General features: G+C 38.5%; 2 protein-coding genes across 2 annotated transcripts; both read left to right on the forward strand.

Moving 5' to 3' along the window:
- Positions 1 to 1750: 1750 nt before the first annotated feature.
- On the forward strand, positions 1751 to 9921 carry LOC139307257 (uncharacterized; the record flags this gene model as incomplete). Its single annotated transcript, XM_070931096.1, has 8 exons — positions 1751 to 2080; positions 2326 to 2682; positions 2838 to 2951; positions 8291 to 8620; positions 8866 to 9222; positions 9378 to 9497; positions 9632 to 9690; positions 9796 to 9921. Coding segments are annotated over 8 exons (1793 nt in total), but the record flags the coding sequence as incomplete, so codon positions are not given.
- A 1528-nt stretch (positions 9922 to 11449) lies between these two features.
- LOC139307256 (signal-regulatory protein beta-2-like) lies at positions 11450 to 22350 on the forward strand (the record flags this gene model as incomplete). Its single annotated transcript, XM_070931095.1, has 4 exons — positions 11450 to 11468; positions 21150 to 21479; positions 21725 to 22081; positions 22237 to 22350. Coding segments are annotated over exons 1-4 (820 nt in total), but the record flags the coding sequence as incomplete, so codon positions are not given.
- Positions 22351 to 23887: the final 1537 nt, after the last annotated feature.

Consider the following 23887-nt stretch of genomic DNA (forward strand, 5'->3'; position numbering starts at 1 on the left):
ATCACAGTTAAAACGAACCAGGGTGGGACCACTGAATGATTAGCAACTCCCCCCTCTGACAGCAACTACCAATGAAAAGCACCAAACGGCAAAAAAGTGGGATGAAAAATGGTCATGACTTGGCATGACTGGGTGGGTGTGTGTGTCCAACACCCTGCACCCTTTAACTACTCCTGTAAGTTGTTGTGATGTTGATATTAATCAATAATTTAGTGTTATTCCACTTGTCTTTTTTGAAAAGGTAAAAGAGCAGCACAAGTACAGCTTCCTGAGGTTAAAACAGAGAGTGAGAAATTTCAATACATTCTGTAAAAATATCACTTTTATGTAGTCATTTATATAAGTTGCTCCAGTTTCCAAAACCGGAAACCGGCAAAGCCTGGTCTAGCATACTGCAAAATGAATACATTTAACAGTTTTTATACTGCATACTACTATGAAAAGCAATATGCACAACATTCTTTGGTATGTCGTATGAACTAAATACTGCATACTGCAGGCTTAGCTCATGCAGGTATTATGACCCTGCATCACGAAAGTCGGAACAAACTTTTAAATGAGACCTTGTAGATCTAATGTGAGTGAAGATTCAGTAACTGGGTTGCTTATTTCTCACCTCAGATTTGTTCAGAAACAGATTTTGGTGGACTGCAAAAGTGAAGAAAGTTTGCGTAACATTGATGGCAAACCACCGCCAGCGCTTTGCACTGTGGGCCACAGTATGCGAGACAGACTGGTCCGATGCAGACTGGAGATTTTTTCTGAATCAGTACGACATACAGGTGTTTTTGGCATTCTGCATATATTGCTTTTGTTTGTATACTGCATACTACATGCTGCTACATTCTGGCCAAATCAGTACATGCTGCTGGTATAGTAGACGGTTTCCAACACATCCAGCCACTGACTTTAAAGGCCCTGCCCACCAACACAGGTGTTTTCAGTTAGGAACAATACCCATGAATCCAATCAAAAATAGCACCTACTATCTATTTTATGGTTTCTGGAAATCAGTCTACAACCCCCAAAAAATATGGTAATACAAGACTGAATGAAAACAACACAATAAAGATGGACAACACAAAAATGTACTGTATTGTGTCATAGAGTCTCTTCCTCCTCCCCATTGTGTTAGAGGAAATTCTCTTAATTCATGATCACCACAAGGTAAAATGGCATGTACTGTAGGGTGGTTTGTGTGTGTGTGTGTGTGTGTGTGTGTGTGTGTGTTTGTGTGTGTGTGTGTGTGTCCTGTGTCCTGAACAGTGTAACCATATTCGTAAATATCAGCTGAAAAGTCCATCCACATTTTGTCAAAATATATAGGAAAATGTCTCAGTGTCAGTTATAGAAACCCACCATGAAACATGAAACAAAAGCTTGCTGTTGCTGTTGTTTCATGTGTTTAGGTTGGAAAGATAGTTGAGATTATTTCCACTGTGGTGGTACAGTGACATTGGCCAACATAACAAGAGACCAATGAGATTGCTCTGAAATTGTTCCCTCCCACTTCATGTGGTTGCATTAAGGTGAATCATCTTCTAATACGGTCTAATTTAACTGTTGTCTCAAGTGGATTAACAAGGAAATGCTGATCGTATTTTATTTACTGCTGATGCTCAGAGTTGGGCGTAAGTTTTTTCAATATATATTTCAAGTACATTGTCATCTTCTTGCATCAACTTAGCACAGTGCATATATGAATCTGTCTCTGTTGTTAATCACTGCTCCATTTCATTTTATTTTTTAGGATGCACAGATGATCTGATCTTTGTGACGAAGACTGTTGGTGTTGGAGATGATGTGACTTTGTCGTGTACCCGCCAGACGTCTGAGCATTCAGCAAACTTATTTTGGATCAGGCTTGTTTCTGGAAACTTGCCTGAATTCTTGGGAGGAACAGTTGCCTTTGATGATGACGGCGTTAACAAGACTCCTCGAATTACATCAAAACAAGAGCCTGGATCATTTGTTCTGCATATTAATAACACAAAGCTAAGCGATACTGGAGTTTATTACTGTATAAAAGTAGACGATCTCAAAATGACATTTTTGAAAGGAACATTTCTGAGTATTAAAGGTAAATAAAATACCACAACCAGACATTTCACATTCCTTTAAAGATTTAACCATCATGCTTACATCAAACACCATTTATAACAGCAGGTCAAACAGTTTAATTTTCCTACATGTACATATAAAGGTAGTACATGTTTCCATAATTTACAGGAAAGTAAGTTTATGTATATGAATTAATATCTTTAACTGCGTTTCCTTTCATTAAAGTGAATATCACATGTTTATTTTCACATTTGTATTTCCCAGGACCAGAACCTGATATCACTGCCGTCATTCACGTCCCTCCATCTGATCCAGTCCGTCCAGGAGACTCAGTGACTCTGCAGTGTTCAGTCCTCTCTCACTCTGAGAACAAGACATGTCCAGGAGATCACAGTGTGTCCTGGTTCAGAGCCGGATCAGATGGATCTCATCCCAGTGTCATTTTCGCTCACGGAAACAGTGGTGATGAATGTGAGAAGAGTCCTGACGCTCGCTCTCCACAGAAATGTGTCTACAGCTTCTCTAAGAAGGTCAGCTCCTCTGATGCTGGGACTTATTACTGCGCTGTGGCCGCATGTGGAGAGATATTATTTGGACATGGAACAAAACTGGACATTGAAGGTAACAGAGAAGCAGAACATGTCCATAAAAATCATTCATTTTGAATCTGGTAGAATCCATTAAAATCATGTATCACAAAACATTTGTTTCTAATGCATTCAAACATCAAAATAATAGTAAACTTTCATTATTTGCTCCTTTTCATATTGTTTCAGGACTCAACATGTGGGACAGTACAGTTCTGATTCTGCTCTGTGCTGCTTTGGCTATAAGTCTGATTGTTATAGCTTTTCTCATTTCTTCCATAAAGGCTTGGGATTGTTGCAATGGTAAGGAAACATTACTTACACCTTATTCCACCAGTTCACTGGTTTCACATTCGTGCTGAGTATAAGTCAACCTACAGAATAGTTCCTCTTTGATTTGGTGAAATTGAATCCTTTTTTGCTAATCTTTATTTGTTGTTATTCTCTGTATTTACAGCACATTTTATAATACATTTCTCATTGTTTGGTCAACAGGCACTGCAACTACTGGTGAACATCAAAATCAGCATTTAAGGACTTTAAGAGTAAGATTAACCTTCAGAAAAGTTATTTTCTTTTTCATCTTTAAATGTATTTTCCGTGATATCGTCATCTCACAAAATTTGCCATATATTTTCTCAGAGAGATCATGACACATCTGTTTATTCCGCTGTCGTCTTCACCGTGATGAAAACTGGCAGTGGTGGAGCGAGGGGTGCAAAAGCAGCGGAGAGAGAGAGGATCTACGCTGCTGTCAAGGCCTTTTGGTTGGATTAGCAATTCAGTCAATTCCAGCAAGACATCTTGGGTTATTGTAAATCATTTGACCTGGAAAATGAAACCGTCATTCCATTTTTGAAATGGATATGGGCATTTTGGAAATGTTGGTAAAATCATCAAACATCTGGCCACTTCATTTGTGACCTTTAAATGATATATTTTCCATCTTTACTAAAATGTCTGACTTACAGGTACAACATGAACTCAGAATTCAGATGATGAAGCATCAAGTAGTACAACTGAGTTGAATATGGCCATAGTCAAGTTATCATAATCATTAACACCTATGTTAACATTACAGTCATTTTATTTGACCTGCTTTGGCATTGTCCACATTCTGATAATTTAATTTCTTTTTTCCTTTTTTCTTTTTCACCACTGAAAGTAAACACAGCTTTTGAATTAGAGAAAAGTAGCGCATACTGATCCGTACTCTGTATCAGCCAGTAACCTGTATTAGAACCGGTATCAGGAGAGAGAAAGTCACATTTAATAAGTTTATTGCATCATCATGCATGAATCTTGTTTGGAGACCATATGCCAGTAATCCTGTTGTAAATCAATGTCTGCACAATGTATGCATGATGCTTTTTCCTTATTGTTTTTGTTGTGTGACCATGCAAACCATTTGTGAACATGAATTGGAACGATATCAAACTATGTCAATAAAAAAAAGGGTTTTCTGTCCCAAGGTTTTGGTACTGCTGTGATCTGTCATTGTGCAGACAAGCGTTGGATAATCTGGAGATTCCCAATCAAAGAGAAGGATTCAGAGCTACTGAAACTAATATTTGAATAATACAAAATAAGAGTTTATCAAGTTTCTCTTGTAGCATTTTGTATCTGTTAAATGGGAACATATCTACAAATAAAATTTCTTAACATGAATTTCCCCTTCAACATATTTTTATCAATAACGATTGAAGATGCAGGTCCTTTATATCCATTTTCAACAAAACTCCAGAAGCAAACAGTCCTTTGACACTGACAACATGTCACCTTACAGAAACACTGGCACACATGCTGTGGCAATGAATTAACAAAGCAACTGGAAAGCTGCTGCTCTCCCACAAAATCAGCTGAGTGCAAAACTTTTTTAAGAAACCAACAACTTCCTCTTATTATGAAGTTTCAGTTGGGAATAAAATGTTGCATGTGAACACATTAACATGAGCTGAGGCCCTCTGTAGAGGCTTGGGCAGCAGTGCGCAGGCTGAGGAGTGTTGCTGGTTGTGGTAATGTGCTCCAACACCAGAGGACACACACTCTGCTGTGTATTCTTGCTTGTTCCTCTTCCCACTTTTCACTTGAGGAGAAATCCAGCGCTGCATAGTTCACTGCCTTTGCTTCACCATCCTGCAAAAATATAATAATATGGAGTGTATGCATAGTGTTAATGACAAATATCTCACAGATTGGTGGTGAGTGGTGGCAGGATTGCTTTTCAGTGACTTTACAGTGAGCTTAACACTTAACACACTTTAAGTGTCATTTCTCAACAGTCAGTTTATTATCTTTTTTGTATGTTATGAGTATAATATTATGTGTCGTGTTCAGAAGAATTGATCAATGAAAAGGGTAATGGTAGGCAGAATATTTACCACACACCCACATGTGGATCACTACACACACCGTCACACACCGCCACATATTTACCAGATCATTTGATTGATCCACAGCTGACCTATATGGTTACTTCTGTCATAGCGGTGTGATTTCTGTCCTCCTCTCATTAAAGGACACAGATAAACACACAAAATACTTTCAGCACATTCAGTTTTTGGCACTACAGTTAAACACACATTCAGTTCGGTCAGAGGTGAAGTGCTTTGATCAGAGGCAACTGGTGATGGTAACAAGCAAATGATAGTTTGTAATGTCTGAAATTCGATGTTCAATACTTCCTGCTGCAGTAGGACGCTGTAGTTGGACATGACTCCAACATTCAACATCAGACCTAGTATCTAGGTTGTGAAATGATATTTTATCTATCAAGGTTTACAAAGTGGAAATCATAGTGATTGGCTGAAATGTAGAAAGTGAACTTCGCCCAATATTCAAACCTGTGATCTATGTTCAGTGTTTAGTTAAAAACAAGTACTGGAAGTCTTTTAACTTCTGTGTTCCTTTTGACACAGTTTATGTGTGGATTTAAAGGCTTTTCACTTTGTATGTTCTACCAGCACAAACATACATACATATCCTGAGGACAGACACATTTTCAAAAAGGTTTAATCTTTGTCTGAATTTGGATGTTCAGATCAACAGTTAGAGGAGTAAAAGAGGACATTTGAAATAATGTTAGCTACAGCATAGGTGGTAACCTGTAGGTTTGAGAGAGACAGTTGCAGAGGAGAGGCAAGAGGAAATGTGGCCAAAACCACACAGAAAATCAAGACATGTGGAGAACTTACTTACAGGTAAACATGTACGAGAAAAAGAGGGCTCTCATGAATGTGCAATGTTTCATCAAGATAGAGTATAACGGCCTATCACTGCCAAAATCCACGCGCACTACTGGAAAACATGTTGAAAAATATCAGGAGACAACAACTCAAATGAACAAACTGCAGAAAAGTGGGTCATGACTTGGCGTGACTGGGTGGGTGTGTGTGTCCAACACCCTGCACCCTTTAACTACTCCTGTCAGTTGTTGTGATGTTGATATTAATCAATAACTTAGTGTTATTCCACTTGCCTTTTTTCAAAAGGTAAAAGAGCAGAACAAGTACAGCTTACTGAGGTTAAAACACAGAGTGAGAGAGAGAGAAAAGACCCTTCGTGTCCACACCTTAGTGTGAAGCCCAACCACAACAATGCTGAAGTTTCCATGCTTCATTTGTTTGTCAGCGGTGACTGTGAATGTGTGTTTATATGTGTCTGTTTGTGTGTAAAGGTACAAAGCAGGACACAAAGTACATGAAAGTATTTACTGCTTTTGTTTTGTGTGTTATGTGTACACGGGCTGAACACAGCGTTGTGTCAGGGAAGCATCGATTTAAACTGCAACAATCCTGCTGCAACACTTGTAGTATTAAGAACATCTTGTTGTCAAACCAGCATGTTTTGGGTTGTGGTCAGCAACATGTTGACCCTGATGAAGGCCACAAACCAGAAGGATAGATAGATAGATATAGAAAGATATGTTGTCTATCTGTTTTCATTCTCTGTACATCTTTAAGTTGTTGAAGTTAGGCAACAAACTTCCACTCTGTTTTGGTAATGTACATTTTTTTCTCCCACATTGACATGACGGCTCACACAATATTTAAGATGGCTCCTCTGCCCATTAGCATCACTGCAAATGGCTGACTACATATTTTTATCTATTATTATTTATTGTATTTTACATTTTGGGTTTGGGGACATAACGTAGGCTCTTGCACCGTATTTAGAGATGTAGTACACATGAAACATTTATAATTAAAAAACATTTTAATACATTCTGTAAAATGACCACTTTTATGTAGTCATTTATATGAGTGGCTCCAGTTTCCAAAACCAGAAACCAGCCTGGTCTAGCATACTGCAACATGAATACATTTAACAGTTTTCATACTGCATACTACTATGAAAAGCAATATGCACTACATTCGTTCGTATGTGGTATGAACTAAATACTGCATACTGCAGGCTTAGCTCATGCAGGTATTATGACGCTGCATCACGAAAGTCGGAACAAACTTTTAAATGAGACCTTGTAGATCTAATATGAGTGAAGATTCAGTAACTGGGTTGCTTATTTCTCAACTCAAATTTGATAAGAAACAGATTTTGGTGGACTGCAAAAGTGAAACAAGTTTATGTAACATTGATGGCAAACCACCGCCAGCACTTTGCACTGTGGGCCACAGTATGCGAGACAGACTGGTCCGATGCAGACTGGAGATTTTTCCTGAATCAGTACGACATACAGGTGTTTTTGACATTCTGCATGAATTGCTTTTGTTTGTATACTACATACTACATGCTGCTACATTCTGGCCAAATCAGTGCGTGCTGCTGGTATAGTAGACGGTTTCCAACACATCCAGCCACTGACTTTAAAGGCCCTGCCCACCAACACAGGTGTTTTCACTTTGGAACAATACCCAGGAATCCAATCAAAAATAGTACCTACTATCTATTTTATGGTTTCTGGAAATCAGGCTACAACCCCCAAAAAATATGGTAATACAAGACTGAATGAAAACAACACAATAAAGATGGACAACACAAAAATGTGCTGTATTGTGTCATAGAGTCTCTTCCTCCTCCCCCTTGTGTTAAAGGAAATTCTCTTAATTCATGATCGCCACAAGGTAAAATGACATGTACGGAAGGGTGGTCTGTGTGTGTGTGTGTGTGTGTGTGTCCTGTGTCCTGAACAGCGTGACCATATTAGTGAATATCAGCTGAAAAGTTCATCCACCTTTTGTGAAAATATATAGGAAAGTGCTCAGTGTCAGTTATAGAAACCCACCATGAAACATGAAACAAAAGCTTGCTGTTGCTGTTGTTTCATGTGTTTAGGTTGGAAAGATAGTTGAGATTATTTCCACTGTGGTGGTACAGTGACATTGGCCAACATAACAAGAGACCAATGAGATTGCTCTGAAATTGTTCCCTCCCACTTCATATGGTTACATTAAGGTGAATCATCTTCTAATACGGTCTAATTTAACTGTTGTCTCAAGTGGATTAACAAGGAAATGCTGGTCGTATTTTATTTACTGCTGATGCTCAGAGTTGGGCGTAAGTATATAAAGTTTTTTTAATATATATTTCAAGTACATTGTCACCTTCTTGCATCAACTTAGCACAGGGCATATATGAATCTATCTCTGTTGTTAATCACTGCTCCATTTCATTTTATTTTTTAGGATGCACAGATGATCTGATCTTTAGGACGAAGACTGTTGGTGTTGGAGATGATGTGACTTTGTCGTGTACCCGCCAGACATCTGAGCATCCAGCAAAATTATTTTGGATCAGGCTTGTTTCTGGAAACTTGCCTGAATTCTTGGGAGGAACAGTTGCCTTTGATTATGACGGCGTTAACAAGATTCCTCGAATTACAGCAAAACAAGAGCCTGGATCATTTGTTCTGCGTATTAATAACACAAAGCTAAGCGATACTGGAGTTTATTACTGTATAAAAGTAGACGAGCTCAAAATGACATTTTTGAAAGGAACATTTCTGAGTATTAAAGGTAAATAAAATACCACAACCAGACATTTCACATTCCTTTAAAGATTTAATCATCATGCTTACATCAAACACCATTTATAACAGCAGGTCACACAGTTTAATTTTCCTACATGTATGTATAAAGGTAGTTCATGTTTCCATAATTTACAGGAAAGTAAGTTTATGTATATGAATTAATATTTTTAACTACGTTTCCTTTCATTAAAGTGAATATCACATGTTTATTTTCACATTTGTATTTCCCAGGACCAGAACCTGATATCACTGCCGTCATTCACGTCCCTCCATCTGATCCAGTCCGTCCAGGAGACTCAGTGACTCTGCAGTGTTCAGTCCTCTCTCACTCTGAGAACAAGACATGTCCAGGAGATCACAGTGTGTCCTGGTTCAGAGCCGGATCAGATGGATCTCATCCCAGTGTCATTTTCGCTCACGGAAACAGTGGTGATGAATGTGAGAAGAGTCCTGACGCTCGCTCTCCACAGAAATGTGTCTACAGCTTCTCTAAGAAGGTCAGCTCCTCTGATGCTGGGACTTATTACTGCGCTGTGGCCGCATGTGGAGAGATATTATTTGGACATGGAACAAAACTGGACATTGAAGGTAACAGAGAAGCAGAACATGTCCATAAAAATCATTCATTTTGAATCTGGTAGAATCCATTAAGATCATGTATCGCAAAACATTTGTTTCTAATGCATTCAAACATCAAAATAATAGTAAACTTTCATTATTTGCTCCTTTTCATATTGTTTCAGGACTCAACATGTGGGAGAGTACAGTTCTGATTCTGCTCTGTGCTGCTTTGGCTATAAGTCTGATTGTCATTGCCTTCCTGATTTATACCATCAAGAAAAAAACGTGTGGTTGTTGCAACGGTAACAGAAGTTTCTCATACATCAATCCATCAAACAGTATTTTGCAAATGCTAACTTCACATGATTTACATTACTGCTTTGTGTAAATGAACGTACAGCATCTTTCATATCTTTGTGTTTATGTTATAACACAGCTGCAGTTGCTCTGCAAACAAACGCTGCAACAGCCGGTGGTAATCAGCAAAGTCAGCAGGTAAGGTATATAAAGAAGAGATTCAGCTGGAAAAGTTACTGTCTCTCAACATATGTAAATATTAAATTCTGCCACCTCATAACATGTTTCCATGTATTTCCTCAGAGAGATGAGGACTCAGTGGCTTATTCTGCACCAACCTTCACCAAGAGGAGAGCTGGCAAAGCAGAGAGAAGGAATGTAAAGCCAGCAGAGGGAGAGACGATCTACTCTGATATCAGGGCTTTTTGATTTATTATCATTCCAAACAATGGATTTGCTGATTTACTAAATAAAAATGTTGTCTGGCACACTGTGAAAAATATACTGCTTCAAATCAATTTCACATCTGATATCAGTAACAATATTTTGATTGGGTAACCTTGAAAATGTTTAATGTATCGTTTCAATATCATATTTAGTCTGTTTGCAATCTTTGTATGACTTTTTTTTATCCTTTTTTATCTTGTTATTTTATATAATGGCTTTGATTGATATCCTACAGCAATGTGAATTGCATTTATATTAATTCTTGCTTCATTTTATGGCCTTTTTTTTATAATGCTGACACTCAAAAAAGCTTTTTGACAGATTCAACTTGAAAGAGACGGAGGGTTGAGGACGGTTTTCTTTCTGTCTCTTTTGTGGCAGTTTTATGGCTGTTAACTTCTCCTATACGTATCAATGCAATGCAACAATCATTAGATAAACTGAGTACCTATTTGCATCATATAAAAATGATTTCATGATTGTGGTGTAACCTAAACGTTCAGGTGATGAATATGGATCTGTGTAAACTTGATATTGAGTTCAAGTGAACAGCAGAGATTTGACAGTGACTGACAGTGGCTTGGTGACATTATTTGTATGTAGTTGGTTTCTGAGATGCTTTCGGGCGACAATATTTTGGATTTTACTTGATTAGCATCACCAGTTTTGCTTTTTTTCCCCTGACACAAGTATGTCCATCTTTTATATTACATGTTTTGCTTTCTTAATAAATCTTGCTAACACTAAATCTTGAAACTCTTGCAGGCACTCTTGAGCGGGTTTTTTTCTTCATCAGGTTCATAGTCCTTTTTCCACAACAGACATTTTGACTTGTCATAGCAGGAAAAGACAAACAACATTAAGGATGGGCCATTCTAGCAATGCAGCTATTAATAATGTTACTAGTTGCACATGTTTAACACGTCTAACTGTCTGCTGTGAAAAACGTCACCTTTGGTTTCACAACACTTTTGTCACAAGTGCACAGAGACACAAAGTGGTAAAGAGAGGGAGAGACTAACAGACAGACAGTCAGTGGTTTTGACAGTGACCTGCTGTGTATCTGTCCACCACAACATCCCTCAACTGAAGAACAGACTTGACATGAGACATGAGAGCTACATGAACACATTGAAATCATTGTTTTACTTTCTTCTTAACATGCTCATTTAAAGTACAAATAATGTCTATGTGTTTTTAAAGATGCAACCATTACAACCATATGTATTTGCAATCTTAAAATATAAAATCATCATGTTAGTTCACGTTTTGTTTTAATTTTAATGTAAATATTGATTTATTCAGCATTTATTTGGACAGGCGGCAAGTCCATCACTGTGCCAAGTGACCTTAGCAAAGCTGTTAAACCTATTTGCAGATAATCAGGTCAATGTAACTTAAGATCACAGTTAAAAAGAACCAGGGTGGGACCAGTGAATGATTAGCACCTCCCCCCTCTGACAGCAACTATCAATGAAAAGCAGCAAACGGCAAGAAACTGGGATGAAACATGGTCATGGGTCGACTGGGTGGGTGTGTGTGTCCAACACCCTGCACCCTTTAACTACTCCTGTAAGTTGTTGTGATGTTGATATTAATCAATAATATAGTGTTATTCCACTTGCCTTTTTTAAAAAGGTAAAAGAGCAGCACAAGTACAGCTTCCTGAGGTTAAACACAGAGTGAGAGAGAGAGAAAAGACCCTTCGTGTCCACACCTTAGTGTCAAGCCCAATCACAACAATGCTGAAGTTTCCATGCGTCATTTGTTTGTCAGCGGTGACTGTGAATGTGTGTTTATATGTGTCTGTTTGTGTGTAAAGGTACAAAGCAGGACACAAAGTACATGAAAGTATTTACTGCTTTTGTTTTGTGTGTTATGCGTACACGGGCTGAACACAGCGTTGTGTCAGGGAAGCATCGATTTAAACTGCAACAATCCTGCTGCAACACTTTTAGTATTAAGAACATGTTGTTGTCAAACCAACGTGTTTTGGGTTGTGGTCAGCAACATGTTGACCCTGATGAAGGCCACAAACCAGAAGGATAGATAGATAGATATAGAAAGATATGTTGTCTATCTATTTTCATTCTCTGTACGTCTTTAAGTTGTTGAAGTTAGGCAACAAACTTCCACTCTGTTTTGGTAATGTGCATTTGTGGTTTTCTCCCAGGTTGACATGAGTTCCCTCCCTCAGATAAAAATATGCAGGTCAGAAACTCTTCATGGCCTCCATGTGAATGTGTTCCTGTGATACTGTGAGAGAGGCGCTCTGCTGCCGCCTTTCACCAGCCCCCTGAGAAGAAGTGAAGCGAGTGCAGAGGATGGATGGTTTCACAGCCCTCCCCAACTCTGTATGCTGTGCTCTTCCTGCTGATGTGACAGGCAGTCAGAGAGGGCGGGTCATCATCGATGATGTGGCGCATCTGAATTGGCCGGCTCACACAATATTTAAGATGGCTCCTCTGCCCATGAGTATCACTGCAAATGGCTGACTACATATTTTTATATTAGCCCCCTGTGAATGTGATAAGCAATTACACATTCATTCAATAAATCAGTAAGTCAGTCTGTCAATAAACAAATGAAACAAAATCAAAATTAGACAAACTTAATAATAAATAATACATTCCCAGAGACCAACAGTTCACCACCTCAGAGTGTCATTGAGAAACTTCCTGTTTCCACATGACAGTGGGCTTCAGGAGGAACCGCCCAGCACTGCGTTGGTTGTGGAGTCCTTCAGGTTCCTGGGATGTACTATCTCTCATGACCTGAAGTGCGAGACTTGCATCCACTCCGTTGAGAAGAAGGCCCAGAGACTGTTGTTCCTATGCCCCTAGCCCTTATGTCCTACTCTACATGTAGATTTGGGGGACACATCTTTCTGATCTGTGATGTACAGTCTTTTCTTAAATGTCTTAGTTTGGCAGTATAAATGAAAGTACCTCAGATATGCAATACTTCTTCTATACTTCTGTATCACTGATCATAAAAAAAGTGTATATTCAACCTTTCAAGTATGTTACACTGATATGCAATAACTTCCACAATCAACATGTCCAACTGTACATTAAATGCAAAACTTCCATAGAAGTGAAATGATTGGTTTTGGAAGTTGGCATAGTAGACTGGGAATGTAACTTCAACATTCATAATGCAAACCTCCTGAAATAATATGTGAACTTAAACAAACTATAAGGTTTATACTGCCACTTATGCACAAAGAGGTTTCCTTTCAAGTATGTTACACTGATATGCAATAATGTCCACGATCAATATGTCAAGCAGCACAATTCAATTTTCAATTCAATTTTATTTAAACAGCACCAAATCAAGTCAAATCAAGTCATCTCATATAGAGCAGGTCCAGACCATAGAACAGAACCTAGAATATTACTACAGAGACCCAACAGTTCCCACCATGAGCAAGCACTATGGCGACAGCGGCAAGGAAAAACTCCCTTTTAACAGGTAGAAACCTTGAACAGAACCGGACTCTAGGTGGGCGGTCATCTGCTTTGACCGGTTGGGTTGGAAAGAGAGACATGGAGAGAAAGAGACAGAGAGACAGACAGACAGAGATGCACAGCAACAACAGTGGTAGAAAAAACTAATAATAATAGAAATATGACTAATAATAGAAATTGCAGCGGTGAGAGTCAAGGAGGCCCAGGGCAAAAGCAGTCAGGCATACCAGGACAACGATCCTCAGTAAACTGTGAGATGAGAAAGCACAAGGAAGCTCTGGGGAAGATACAAAGTTAGTAACATACATTGGTGGGACATGAGGGTGTAAAAATGGAGAAGGAGAGGAGAAAAGAAGAGCTCAGTGCATCATGGGAAATCCCCCAGTAGTCTACTAGTCTAGACATATAACAACACAACTAGGAGCTGGTCCAAGAAATTATTCATGGTGAAAGTCAGCATACGAGACTGGGAATGTGATGCGCAAATTCATGATTCAAATTTCCTAATCTCACATGCTAACCTCTACAACGGCACCCATACAACAATATGTTGCACTAATATGCAATAACTTCCACGATCAATATGTCAAGCAGGACAATGACTGCAAAACTTCAACTGATATGCAATAACTTCCACGATCAATATGTCAAGCAGTACAATGACTGCAAAACTTCAACTGATATGCAATAACTTCCATAATCAATATGTCAAGCAGGACAATGACTGCAAAACTTCAACTGATATGCAATAACTTCCATAATCAATATGTCAAGCAACACAATGACTGCAAAACATCAACTGATATGCAATAACTTCCATAATCAATATGTCAAGCAACACAATGACTGCAAAACTTCAACTGATATGCAATAACTTCCATATTCAATATGTCAAGCAACACAATGACTGCAAAACTTCAACTGATATGCAATAACTTCCATAATCAATATGTCAAGCAACACAATGACTGCAAAACATCAACTGATATGCAATAACTTCCACAATCAATTTGTTAAGCAGGACAATGACTGCAAAACTTCAACTGATATGCAATAACTTCCACAATCAATATGTCAAGCAACACAATGACTGCAAAACTTCAACTAATATGCAATAACTTCCACAATCAATATGTCAAGCAGGACAATGACTGCAAAACTTCAACTGATATGCAATAACTTCCATATTCAATATGTCAAGCAACACAATGACTGCAAAACTTCAACTGATATGCAATAACTTCCACAATCAATATGTCAAGCAGGACAATGACTGCAAAACTTCAACTTATATGCAATAACTTCCACAATCAATATGTCAAGCAGGACAATGACTGCAAAACTTCAACTGATATGCAATAACTTCCACAATCAATACGTCAGGCACCACAACGAATGTAAAATGTTCACACTTCATTTTAGGTTTTGGAATTCAGCCGAGTTGTTTGTGAAGGATAAAGTCCTTAAATCTTAACTTTCATAGTCCTAATGCTAACTTTTTATACCAACATGCCACAATTCAAAACCAAAAGCGTATTGCCACTTAAATACTGAAAGGTTTCCTGTCGATTACATTACACTGACAGGTAATTGCTTCCAAAATCTCTCATTGTATTGTCCTTCCAACACAAGACTAACTAAGAAGTTGTAATTGTTATTCATAAGAACCATCATGGGAATACACACAATCTTGCTCCTCTGACGCCAAACTCAAACAAATGCATAAAATTGAATGCTCTTAACACTAGCCAAACACAAACAGCTTGGTTACAGTTCTATCCAAGTTAAAGGATACGTTCACATCAAGTATATCTTAAAATAGTACTCACATTTCCATACGCGCCTTGAAAGAAGAGTTGGTCGCTTTAGTTGTTCCTCCTCTGCATATTGTCCGCCAAGTGATCTCTTCCCAAAGCAATTTCCTGGTGTTTCCTCTTTTCCATTCACTCAGCAGATGCTCCTCTCTCCCTTGAAAATCATCCTGCCGATCTGTCCTGGTCATTGTTTCCTCCTAAATGAAATCCACGTCCTGTCTCGTCCAGCTGCATTTCACTTCTGAAGCTGTGACTGACTGAGTGTCACTAAGGGCAACTTCTCCAAGGTTCTAGAATGGCGGTTGATGCAATAAGACATCAAAGCCGCTACAGAATTCTGTGACCGTCACAATGACACACGCAAACATACGCACTCACACACACACACACACACACACACACACACACACACACACATTCATTTCATTGCCAGTAATGCTGATAATAAATTAAACAATCTAGCGACACGAAAACAATTAACATACTAACATCAACATGGACGTACACATACGGTGTCATAAGTACGAACAATAATCGAAAAATAAAATAAATGAACAGGCCAAAAAACATTGTAGTTAAATATTTGGACTACTTATTGACTGAAAATTAAGGTAAATGAAATAAAAAATAAAAAACCAAGAGCAAGTATATTTAAGGTAAACAAACAAAGAAGTTTTGAAATCATGAAAAGAAGACTTAGATTTAGACTTTATTAATCCCACAGCGGGGAAATTCACAAGTCACAGCAGCAAAGACAGAAAGGTGCAGAAACACACAGCAGACAAGCACCGTGTCAATAAGAATTACAAGTATTTTTTTTAAAAAGAAAAACAATGTAAAAATAATAAATACAGATATAAAAAATATGGGGGACAAAAATAAATATATACACGGAAAATATAAAGTATGTACAAATTGTGCAGATTTCTGTGCAGTTAAACAGTCTTATAACCGTAGGAATGAACGACCTGCGGTAGCGCTCCTTCTTACACCGTGGGTGTAACAGTCTGCTGCTGAAGGAGCTGCTCAGGGCCCCCACTGTCTCGTGCAGGGGGTGAGAGGTGTTGTCCATGATGGATGTCAGCTTGGCTAACATCCTCCTCTCCCCCACCTCCTCAATGGAGTCCAGCGGGCAGTCCAGAACAGAGCTGGCTCGCCTAATCAGTCTATTGAGCCTCCTCCTGTCCCTCTCTGTGCTGCCCCCCCCCAGCAGACCACAGTTTAGAAGATAGCTGAAGCTACCACAGTGTCATAAAAAGTCCGGAGCAGTTTCCTTCACACACCGAAGGACCTCAGCCTCCTCAGCAGGTGGAGGTGGCTTTGACCCTTCTTGTACAGGGCCTGAGTGTGGTCAGACCAGTCCAGTTTATTGTTCAGGAGAACACCCAGGAATTTGTAGTTCTCCACCTCCTCAATGTCCAAATCGAATCTGATGAAAAACAGGTTCAGTTGGTTAGCCCAGTCCCTGTCTCCACTGTCCTGGTGTCTCCCCTCACCTTTTCCATGTCCAGAGATCTTCTTAAGTCCTCTCCAGACATCCCTGGTGTTATTTTGCCCCAGATGTTCAAACATTTGTCTATTAGAAATTAAGGAGGGCAGCGGTGCTAGCTGGAAAAGTTACTGTCTCTCAACATATGTAAATATTAAATTCTGCCACCTCATAACATGTTTCCATGTATTTCCTCAGAGAGATGAGGACTCAGTGGCTTATTCTGCACCAACCTTCACCAAGAGGAGAGCTGGCAAAGCAGAGAGAAGGAATGTAAAGCCAGCAGAGGGAGAGACGATCTACTCTGATATCAGGGCTTTTTGATTAATTATTATTCCAAACAATGGATTTGCTGATTTACTAAATAAAAATGCTGTCTGGCACACTGTGAAAAATATACTGCTTCAAATCAATTTCACATCTGATATCAGTAACAATATTTTGATTGGGTAACCTTAAAAATGTTTAATGTATCGTTTCAATATCATATTTTGTCTGTTTGCAATCTTTGTATGACTTTTTTATCCTGTTTTATCTTGTTATTTTATATAATGGCTTTGATTGATATCCTACAGCAATGTGAATTGCATTTATATTCATTCTTGCTTCATTTTAGGGCCTTTTTTTATAATGCTGACACTCAAAAAAGCTTTTTGACAGATTCAACTTGAAAGAGACGGAGGGTTGAGGACGGTTTTCTTTCTGTCTCTTTTGTTGCAGTTTTATGGCTGTTAACTTCTCCTATACGTATCAATGCAATGCAACAATCATTAGATAAACTGAGTGACTATGTGCATCCTATAAAAATGATTTCATGATTGTGGTGTAGCCTAAACGTTCAGGTGATATATATGGATCTGTGTAAACTTGATATTGAGTTCTAGTGAACAGCAGAGATTTGACAGTGACTGACGGTGGCTTGGTGACATTATTTGTATGAAGTTGGTTTCTGAGATGCTTTGGGGCTTATTTGGTTTGTGTGTGACTGTTACAGTTTGATGCAGAGAATAACAACAAAGTCAGAGGCAGACAAAGATGAAGGTAGACCTGGACAGAAGAACAGAGAAAGAGGCCAATAGCAGAATGAACTGGATTTATCCTGCAAATACACAATATGTCACTGATAGCAATTTATATAATGTTATATATATTGTTAAATATCTATTTTCACCACAATAGTTTTGTGGCTTTATGGCTTCTATTGTTGCTCTGTCGGTCGGTCCAACACTTTGATCATGACTGACAAACCTCAACAAATGTTGGATGAACTGCAACGACATTTTGTATGGACAGTCAAGGTTTCCAGAGGATGTTTTTTGATCCCACAACTTTTCATGAAGTGCCATCAGCAGGTTGACATTTTTGGTGTTGAGTGAAAACACAAATGGACTGCAGTGAAATTTGGTACACAGTGACTCAAGAAATACATGGCAGAGGCAGCTACGTGGATCAGTGGTTAAGATGCTGAAGTTAAGAAGTTAAACTGCTCAAGTTTTTACACACAGTAGACACAAGGCTCCCCTGCTATATTGGCAGTGAACTCGAGAGCAACAATATTTTGGATTTTGCTGACATGTTTACTTGATTAGCATCACCAGTTTTGCTGTTTTTCCCCTGACACAAGTCTGACCATTTTTATATTACATGTTTTGTTTTCTTAATAAATCTTGCTAACACTAAATCTTGAAACTCTTGCAGGCACTCTTGAGCGGGTTTTTTTCTTCATCAGGTTCACAGACCTTTTTCCACAACAGACATTTTGACTTGTCACAGCAGGAAAAGACAAACGACATTGAGGATGGGCCATTCTAGCAATGCAGCTATTAATAATGTTACTAGTTGCACATGTTTAACACGTCTAAATGTCTGCTGTGAAAAAAGTCAGCTTTGGTTTCACTATATTTTTGTCGCGTGTGCACAGAGACACAAAGTGGTAAAGAGAGGGAGAGACTAACAGACAGACAGTCAGTGGTTTTCACAGTGACCTGCTGTGTATCTGTCCACCACAACATCACTCAACTGTAGACAGAAGCATGGCAAACAAAAACACATATGTTGTAGACACAAATAATCTCTTTTTGTTAAAAATGTGTTGAGAAAATATGCAGTATGAAAAAATATCAGGAGGCAACAACTCAAATGAATGAACCCCCACCGTCTTTCTGGTCTCACAGCACTTTGTAAAGGCATTCTGCATGTCTGTCCTGAGAACAACAAGCAAAGCCACATGCAACAGCTACACTGACAGAAGCTGCGGTGGGCCGTTTCTCCGCCCTTTGACCCACCATCAAGACTGTTTGCTCAGAACAGACCTGACTATGGGCTTCAACAGGATGTGTAGTGAGGGAAGAGCTACATGAGGCTTCAGCAGGCTAATTTTACTTGAACACATTGAAATCATTGTTTTACTTTCTTCTTCACATGCTCATTTAAAGTACAGATAATGTCTCTTGTGTTTTTAAAGATGCAACCATTACAACCGTATGCATTTGCAATCTTAAAATCATCATGTTAGTTCACGTTTTGTTTTAATTTTAATGTAAATATTGATTTATTCAGCATTTATTTGGACAGGCTGCAAGTCCATCACTGTGCCAAGTGACTTTAGCAAAACTGTCGAACCTATTTGCAGATAATCAGGTCAATGCAACTTAAGATCACAGTTAAAACGAACCAGGGTGGGACCACTGAATGATTAGCAACTCCCCCCTCTGACAGCAACTACCAATGAAAAGCACCAAACGGCAAAAAAGTGGGATGAAAAATGGTCATGACTTGGCGTGACTGGGTGGGTGTGTGTGTCCAACACCCTGCACCCTTTAACTACTCCTGTAAGTTGTTGTGATGTTGATATTAATCAATAATTTAGTGTTATTCCACTTGTCTTTTTTGAAAAGGTAAAAGAGCAGCACAAGTACAGCTTCCTGAGGTTAAAACAGAGAGTGAGAAATTTCAATACATTCTGTAAAAATATCACTTTTATGTAGTCATTTATATAAGTTGCTCCAGTTTCCAAAACCGGAAACCGGCAAAGCCTGGTCTAGCATACTGCAAAATGAATACATTTAACAGTTTTTATACTGCATACTACTATGAAAAGCAATATGCACAACATTCTTTGGTATGTCGTATGAACTAAATACTGCATACTGCAGGCTTAGCTCATGCAGGTATTATGACCCTGCATCACGAAAGTCGGAACAAACTTTTAAATGAGACCTTGTAGATCTAATGTGAGTGAAGATTCAGTAACTGGGTTGCTTATTTCTCACCTCAGATTTGTTCAGAAACAGATTTTGGTGGACTGCAAAAGTGAAGAAAGTTTGCGTAACATTGATGGCAAACCACCGCCAGCGCTTTGCACTGTGGGCCACAGTATGCGAGACAGACTGGTCCGATGCAGACTGGAGATTTTTTCTGAATCAGTACGACATACAGGTGTTTTTGGCATTCTGCATATATTGCTTTTGTTTGTATACTGCATACTACATGCTGCTACATTCTGGCCAAATCAGTACATGCTGCTGGTATAGTAGACGGTTTCCAACACATCCAGCCACTGACTTTAAAGGCCCTGTCCACCAACACAGGTGTTTTCAGTTAGGAACAATACCCATGAATCCAATCAAAAATAGCACCTACTATCTATTTTATGGTTTCTGGAAATCAGTCTACAACCCCCAAAAAATATGGTAATACAAGACTGAATGAAAACAACACAATAAAGATGGACAACACAAAAATGTACTGTATTGTGTCATAGAGTCTCTTCCTCCTCCCCATTGTGTTAGAGGAAATTCTCTTAATTCATGATCACCACAAGGTAAAATGACATGTACTGTAGGGTGGTGTGTGTGTGTGTGTGTGTGTGTGTGTGTGTGTGTGTGTGTGTGTGTGTGTGTGTGTGTTTGTGTGTGTGTGTGTGTGTCCTGTGTCCTGAACAGTGTAACCATATTCGTAAATATCAGCTGAAAAGTCCATCCACATTTTGTCAAAATATATAGGAAAATGTCTCAGTGTCAGTTATAGAAACCCAACATGAAACATGAAACAAAAGCTTGCTGTTGCTGTTGTTTCATGTGTTTAGGTTGGAAAGATAGTTGAGATTATTTCCACTGTGGTGGTACAGTGACATTGGCCAACATAACAAGAGACCAATGAGATTGCTCTGAAATTGTTCCCTCCCACTTCATGTGGTTGCATTAAGGTGAATCATCTTCTAATACGGTCTAATTTAACTGTTGTCTCAAGTGGATTAACAAGGAAATGCTGATCGTATTTTATTTACTGCTGATGCTCAGAGTTGGGCGTAAGTATATAAAGTTTTTTCAATATATATTTCAAGTACATTGTCATCTTCTTGCATCAACTTAGCACAGTGCATATATGAATCTGTCTCTGTTGTTAATCACTGCTCCATTTCATTTTATTTTTTAGGATGCACAGATGATCTGATCTTTGTGACGAAGACTGTTGGTGTTGGAGATGATGTGACTTTGTCGTGTACCCGCCAGACGTCTGAGCATTCAGCAAACTTATTTTGGATCAGGCTTGTTTCTGGAAACTTGCCTGAATTCTTGGGAGGAACAGTTGCCTTTGATGATGATGGCGTTAACAAGACTCCTCGAATTACATCAAAACAAGAGCCTGGATCATTTGTTCTGCATATTAATAACACAAAGCTAAGCGATACTGGAGTTTATTACTGTATAAAAGTAGACGATCTCAAAATGACATTTTTGAAAGGAACATTTCTGAGTATTAAAGGTAAATAAAATACCACAACCAGACATTTCACATTCCTTTAAAGATTTCATCATCATGCTTACATCAAACACCATTTATAACAGCAGGTCAAACAGTTTAATTTTCCTACATGTACATATAAAGGTAGTACATGTTTCCATAATTTACAGGAAAGTAAGTTTATGTATATGAATTAATATCTTTAACTGCGTTTCCTTTCATTAAAGTGAATATCACATGTTTATTTTCACATTTGTATTTCCCAGGACCAGAACCTGATATCACTGCCGTCATTCACGTCCCTCCATCTGATCCAGTCCGTCCAGGAGACTCAGTGACTCTGCAGTGTTCAGTCCTCTCTCACTCTGAGAACAAGACATGTCCAGGAGATCACAGTGTGTCCTGGTTCAGAGCCGGATCAGATGGATCTCATCCCAGTGTCATTTTCGCTCACGCAAACAGTGGTGATGAATGTGAGAAGAGTCCTGACGCTCGCTCTCCACAGAAATGTGTCTACAGCTTCTCTAAGAAGGTCAGCTCCTCTGATGCTGGGACTTATTACTGCGCTGTGGCCGCATGTGGAGAGATATTATTTGGACATGGAACAAAACTGGACATTGAAGGTAACAGAGAAGCAGAACATGTCCATAAAAATCATTCATTTTGAATCTGGTAGAATCCATTAAAATCATGTATCACAAAACATTTGTTTCTAATGCATTCAAACATCAAAATAATAGTAAACTTTCATTATTTGCTCCTTTTCATATTGTTTCAGGACTCAACATGTGGGACAGTACAGTTCTGATTCTGCTCTGTGCTGCTTTGGCTATAAGTCTGATTGTTATAGCTTTTCTCATTTCTTCCATAAAGGCTTGGGATTGTTGCAATGGTAAGGAAACATTACTTACACCTTATTCCACCAGTTCACTGGTTTCACATTCGTGCTGAGTATAAGTCAACCTACAGAATAGTTCCTCTTTGATTTGGTGAAATTGAATCCTTTTTTGCTAATCTTTATTTGTTGTTATTCTCTGTATTTACAGCACATTTTATAATACATTTCTCATTGTTTGGTCAACAGGCACTGCAACTACTGGTGAACATCAAAATCAGCATTTAAGGACTTTAAGAGTAAGATTAACCTTCAGAAAAGTTATTTTCTTTTTCATCTTTAAATGTATTTTCCGTGATATCGTCATCTCACAAAATTTGCCATATATTTTCTCAGAGAGATCATGACACATCTGTTTATTCCGCTGTCGTCTTCACCGTGATGAAAACTGGCAGTGGTGGAGCGAGGGGTGCAAAAGCAGCGGAGAGAGAGAGGATCTACGCTGCTGTCAAGGCCTTTTGGTTGGATTAGCAATTCAGTCAATTCCAGCAAGACATCTTGGGTTATTGTAAATCATTTGACCTGGAAAATGAAACCGTCATTCCATTTTTGAAATGGATATGGGCATTTTGGAAATGTTGGTAAAATCATCAAACATCTGGCCACTTCATTTGTGACCTTTAAATGATATATTTTCCATCTTTACTAAAATGTCTGACTTACAGGTACAACATGAACTCAGAATTCAGATGATGAAGCATCAAGTAGTACAACTGAGTTGAATATGGCCATAGTCAAGTTATCATAATCATTAACACCTATGTTAACATTACAGTCATTTTATTTGACCTGCTTTGGCATTGTCCACATTCTGATAATTTAATTTCTTTTTTCCTTTTTTCTTTTTCACCACTGAAAGTAAACACAGCTTTTGAATTAGAGAAAAGTAGCGCGTACTGATCCGTACTCTGTATCAGCCAGTAACCTGTATTAGAACCGGTATCAGGAGAGAGAAAGTCACATTTAATAAGTTTATTGCATCATCATGCATGAATCTTGTTTGGAGACCATATGCCAGTAATCCTGTTGTAAATCAATGTCTGCACAATGTATGCATGATGCTTTTTCCTTATTGTTTTTGTTGTGTGACCATGCAAACCATTTGTGAACATGAATTGGAACGATATCAAACTATGTCAATAAAAAAAAGGGTTTTCTGTCCCAAGGTTTTGGTACTGCTGTGATCTGTCATTGTGCAGACAAGCGTTGGATAATCTGGAGATTCCCAATCAAAGAGAAGGATTCAGAGCTACTGAAACTAATATTTGAATAATACAAAATAAGAGTTTATCAAGTTTCTCTTGTAGCATTTTGTATCTGTTAAATGGGAACATATCTACAAATAAAATTTCTAAACATGAATTTCCCCTTCAACATATTTTTATCAATAACGATTGAAGATGCAGGTCCTTTATATCCATTTTCAACAAAACTCCAGAAGCAAACAGTCCTTTGACACTGACAACATGTCACCTTACAGAAACACTGGCACACATGCTGTGGCAATGAATTAACAAAGCAACTGGAAAGCTGC

The sequence above is a fragment of the Enoplosus armatus genome, unplaced genomic scaffold (genome assembly GCF_043641665.1).
Source record: "Enoplosus armatus isolate fEnoArm2 unplaced genomic scaffold, fEnoArm2.hap1 Scaffold_53, whole genome shotgun sequence".
NCBI classification, from domain to species: Eukaryota; Metazoa; Chordata; class Actinopteri; order Centrarchiformes; family Enoplosidae; genus Enoplosus; species Enoplosus armatus.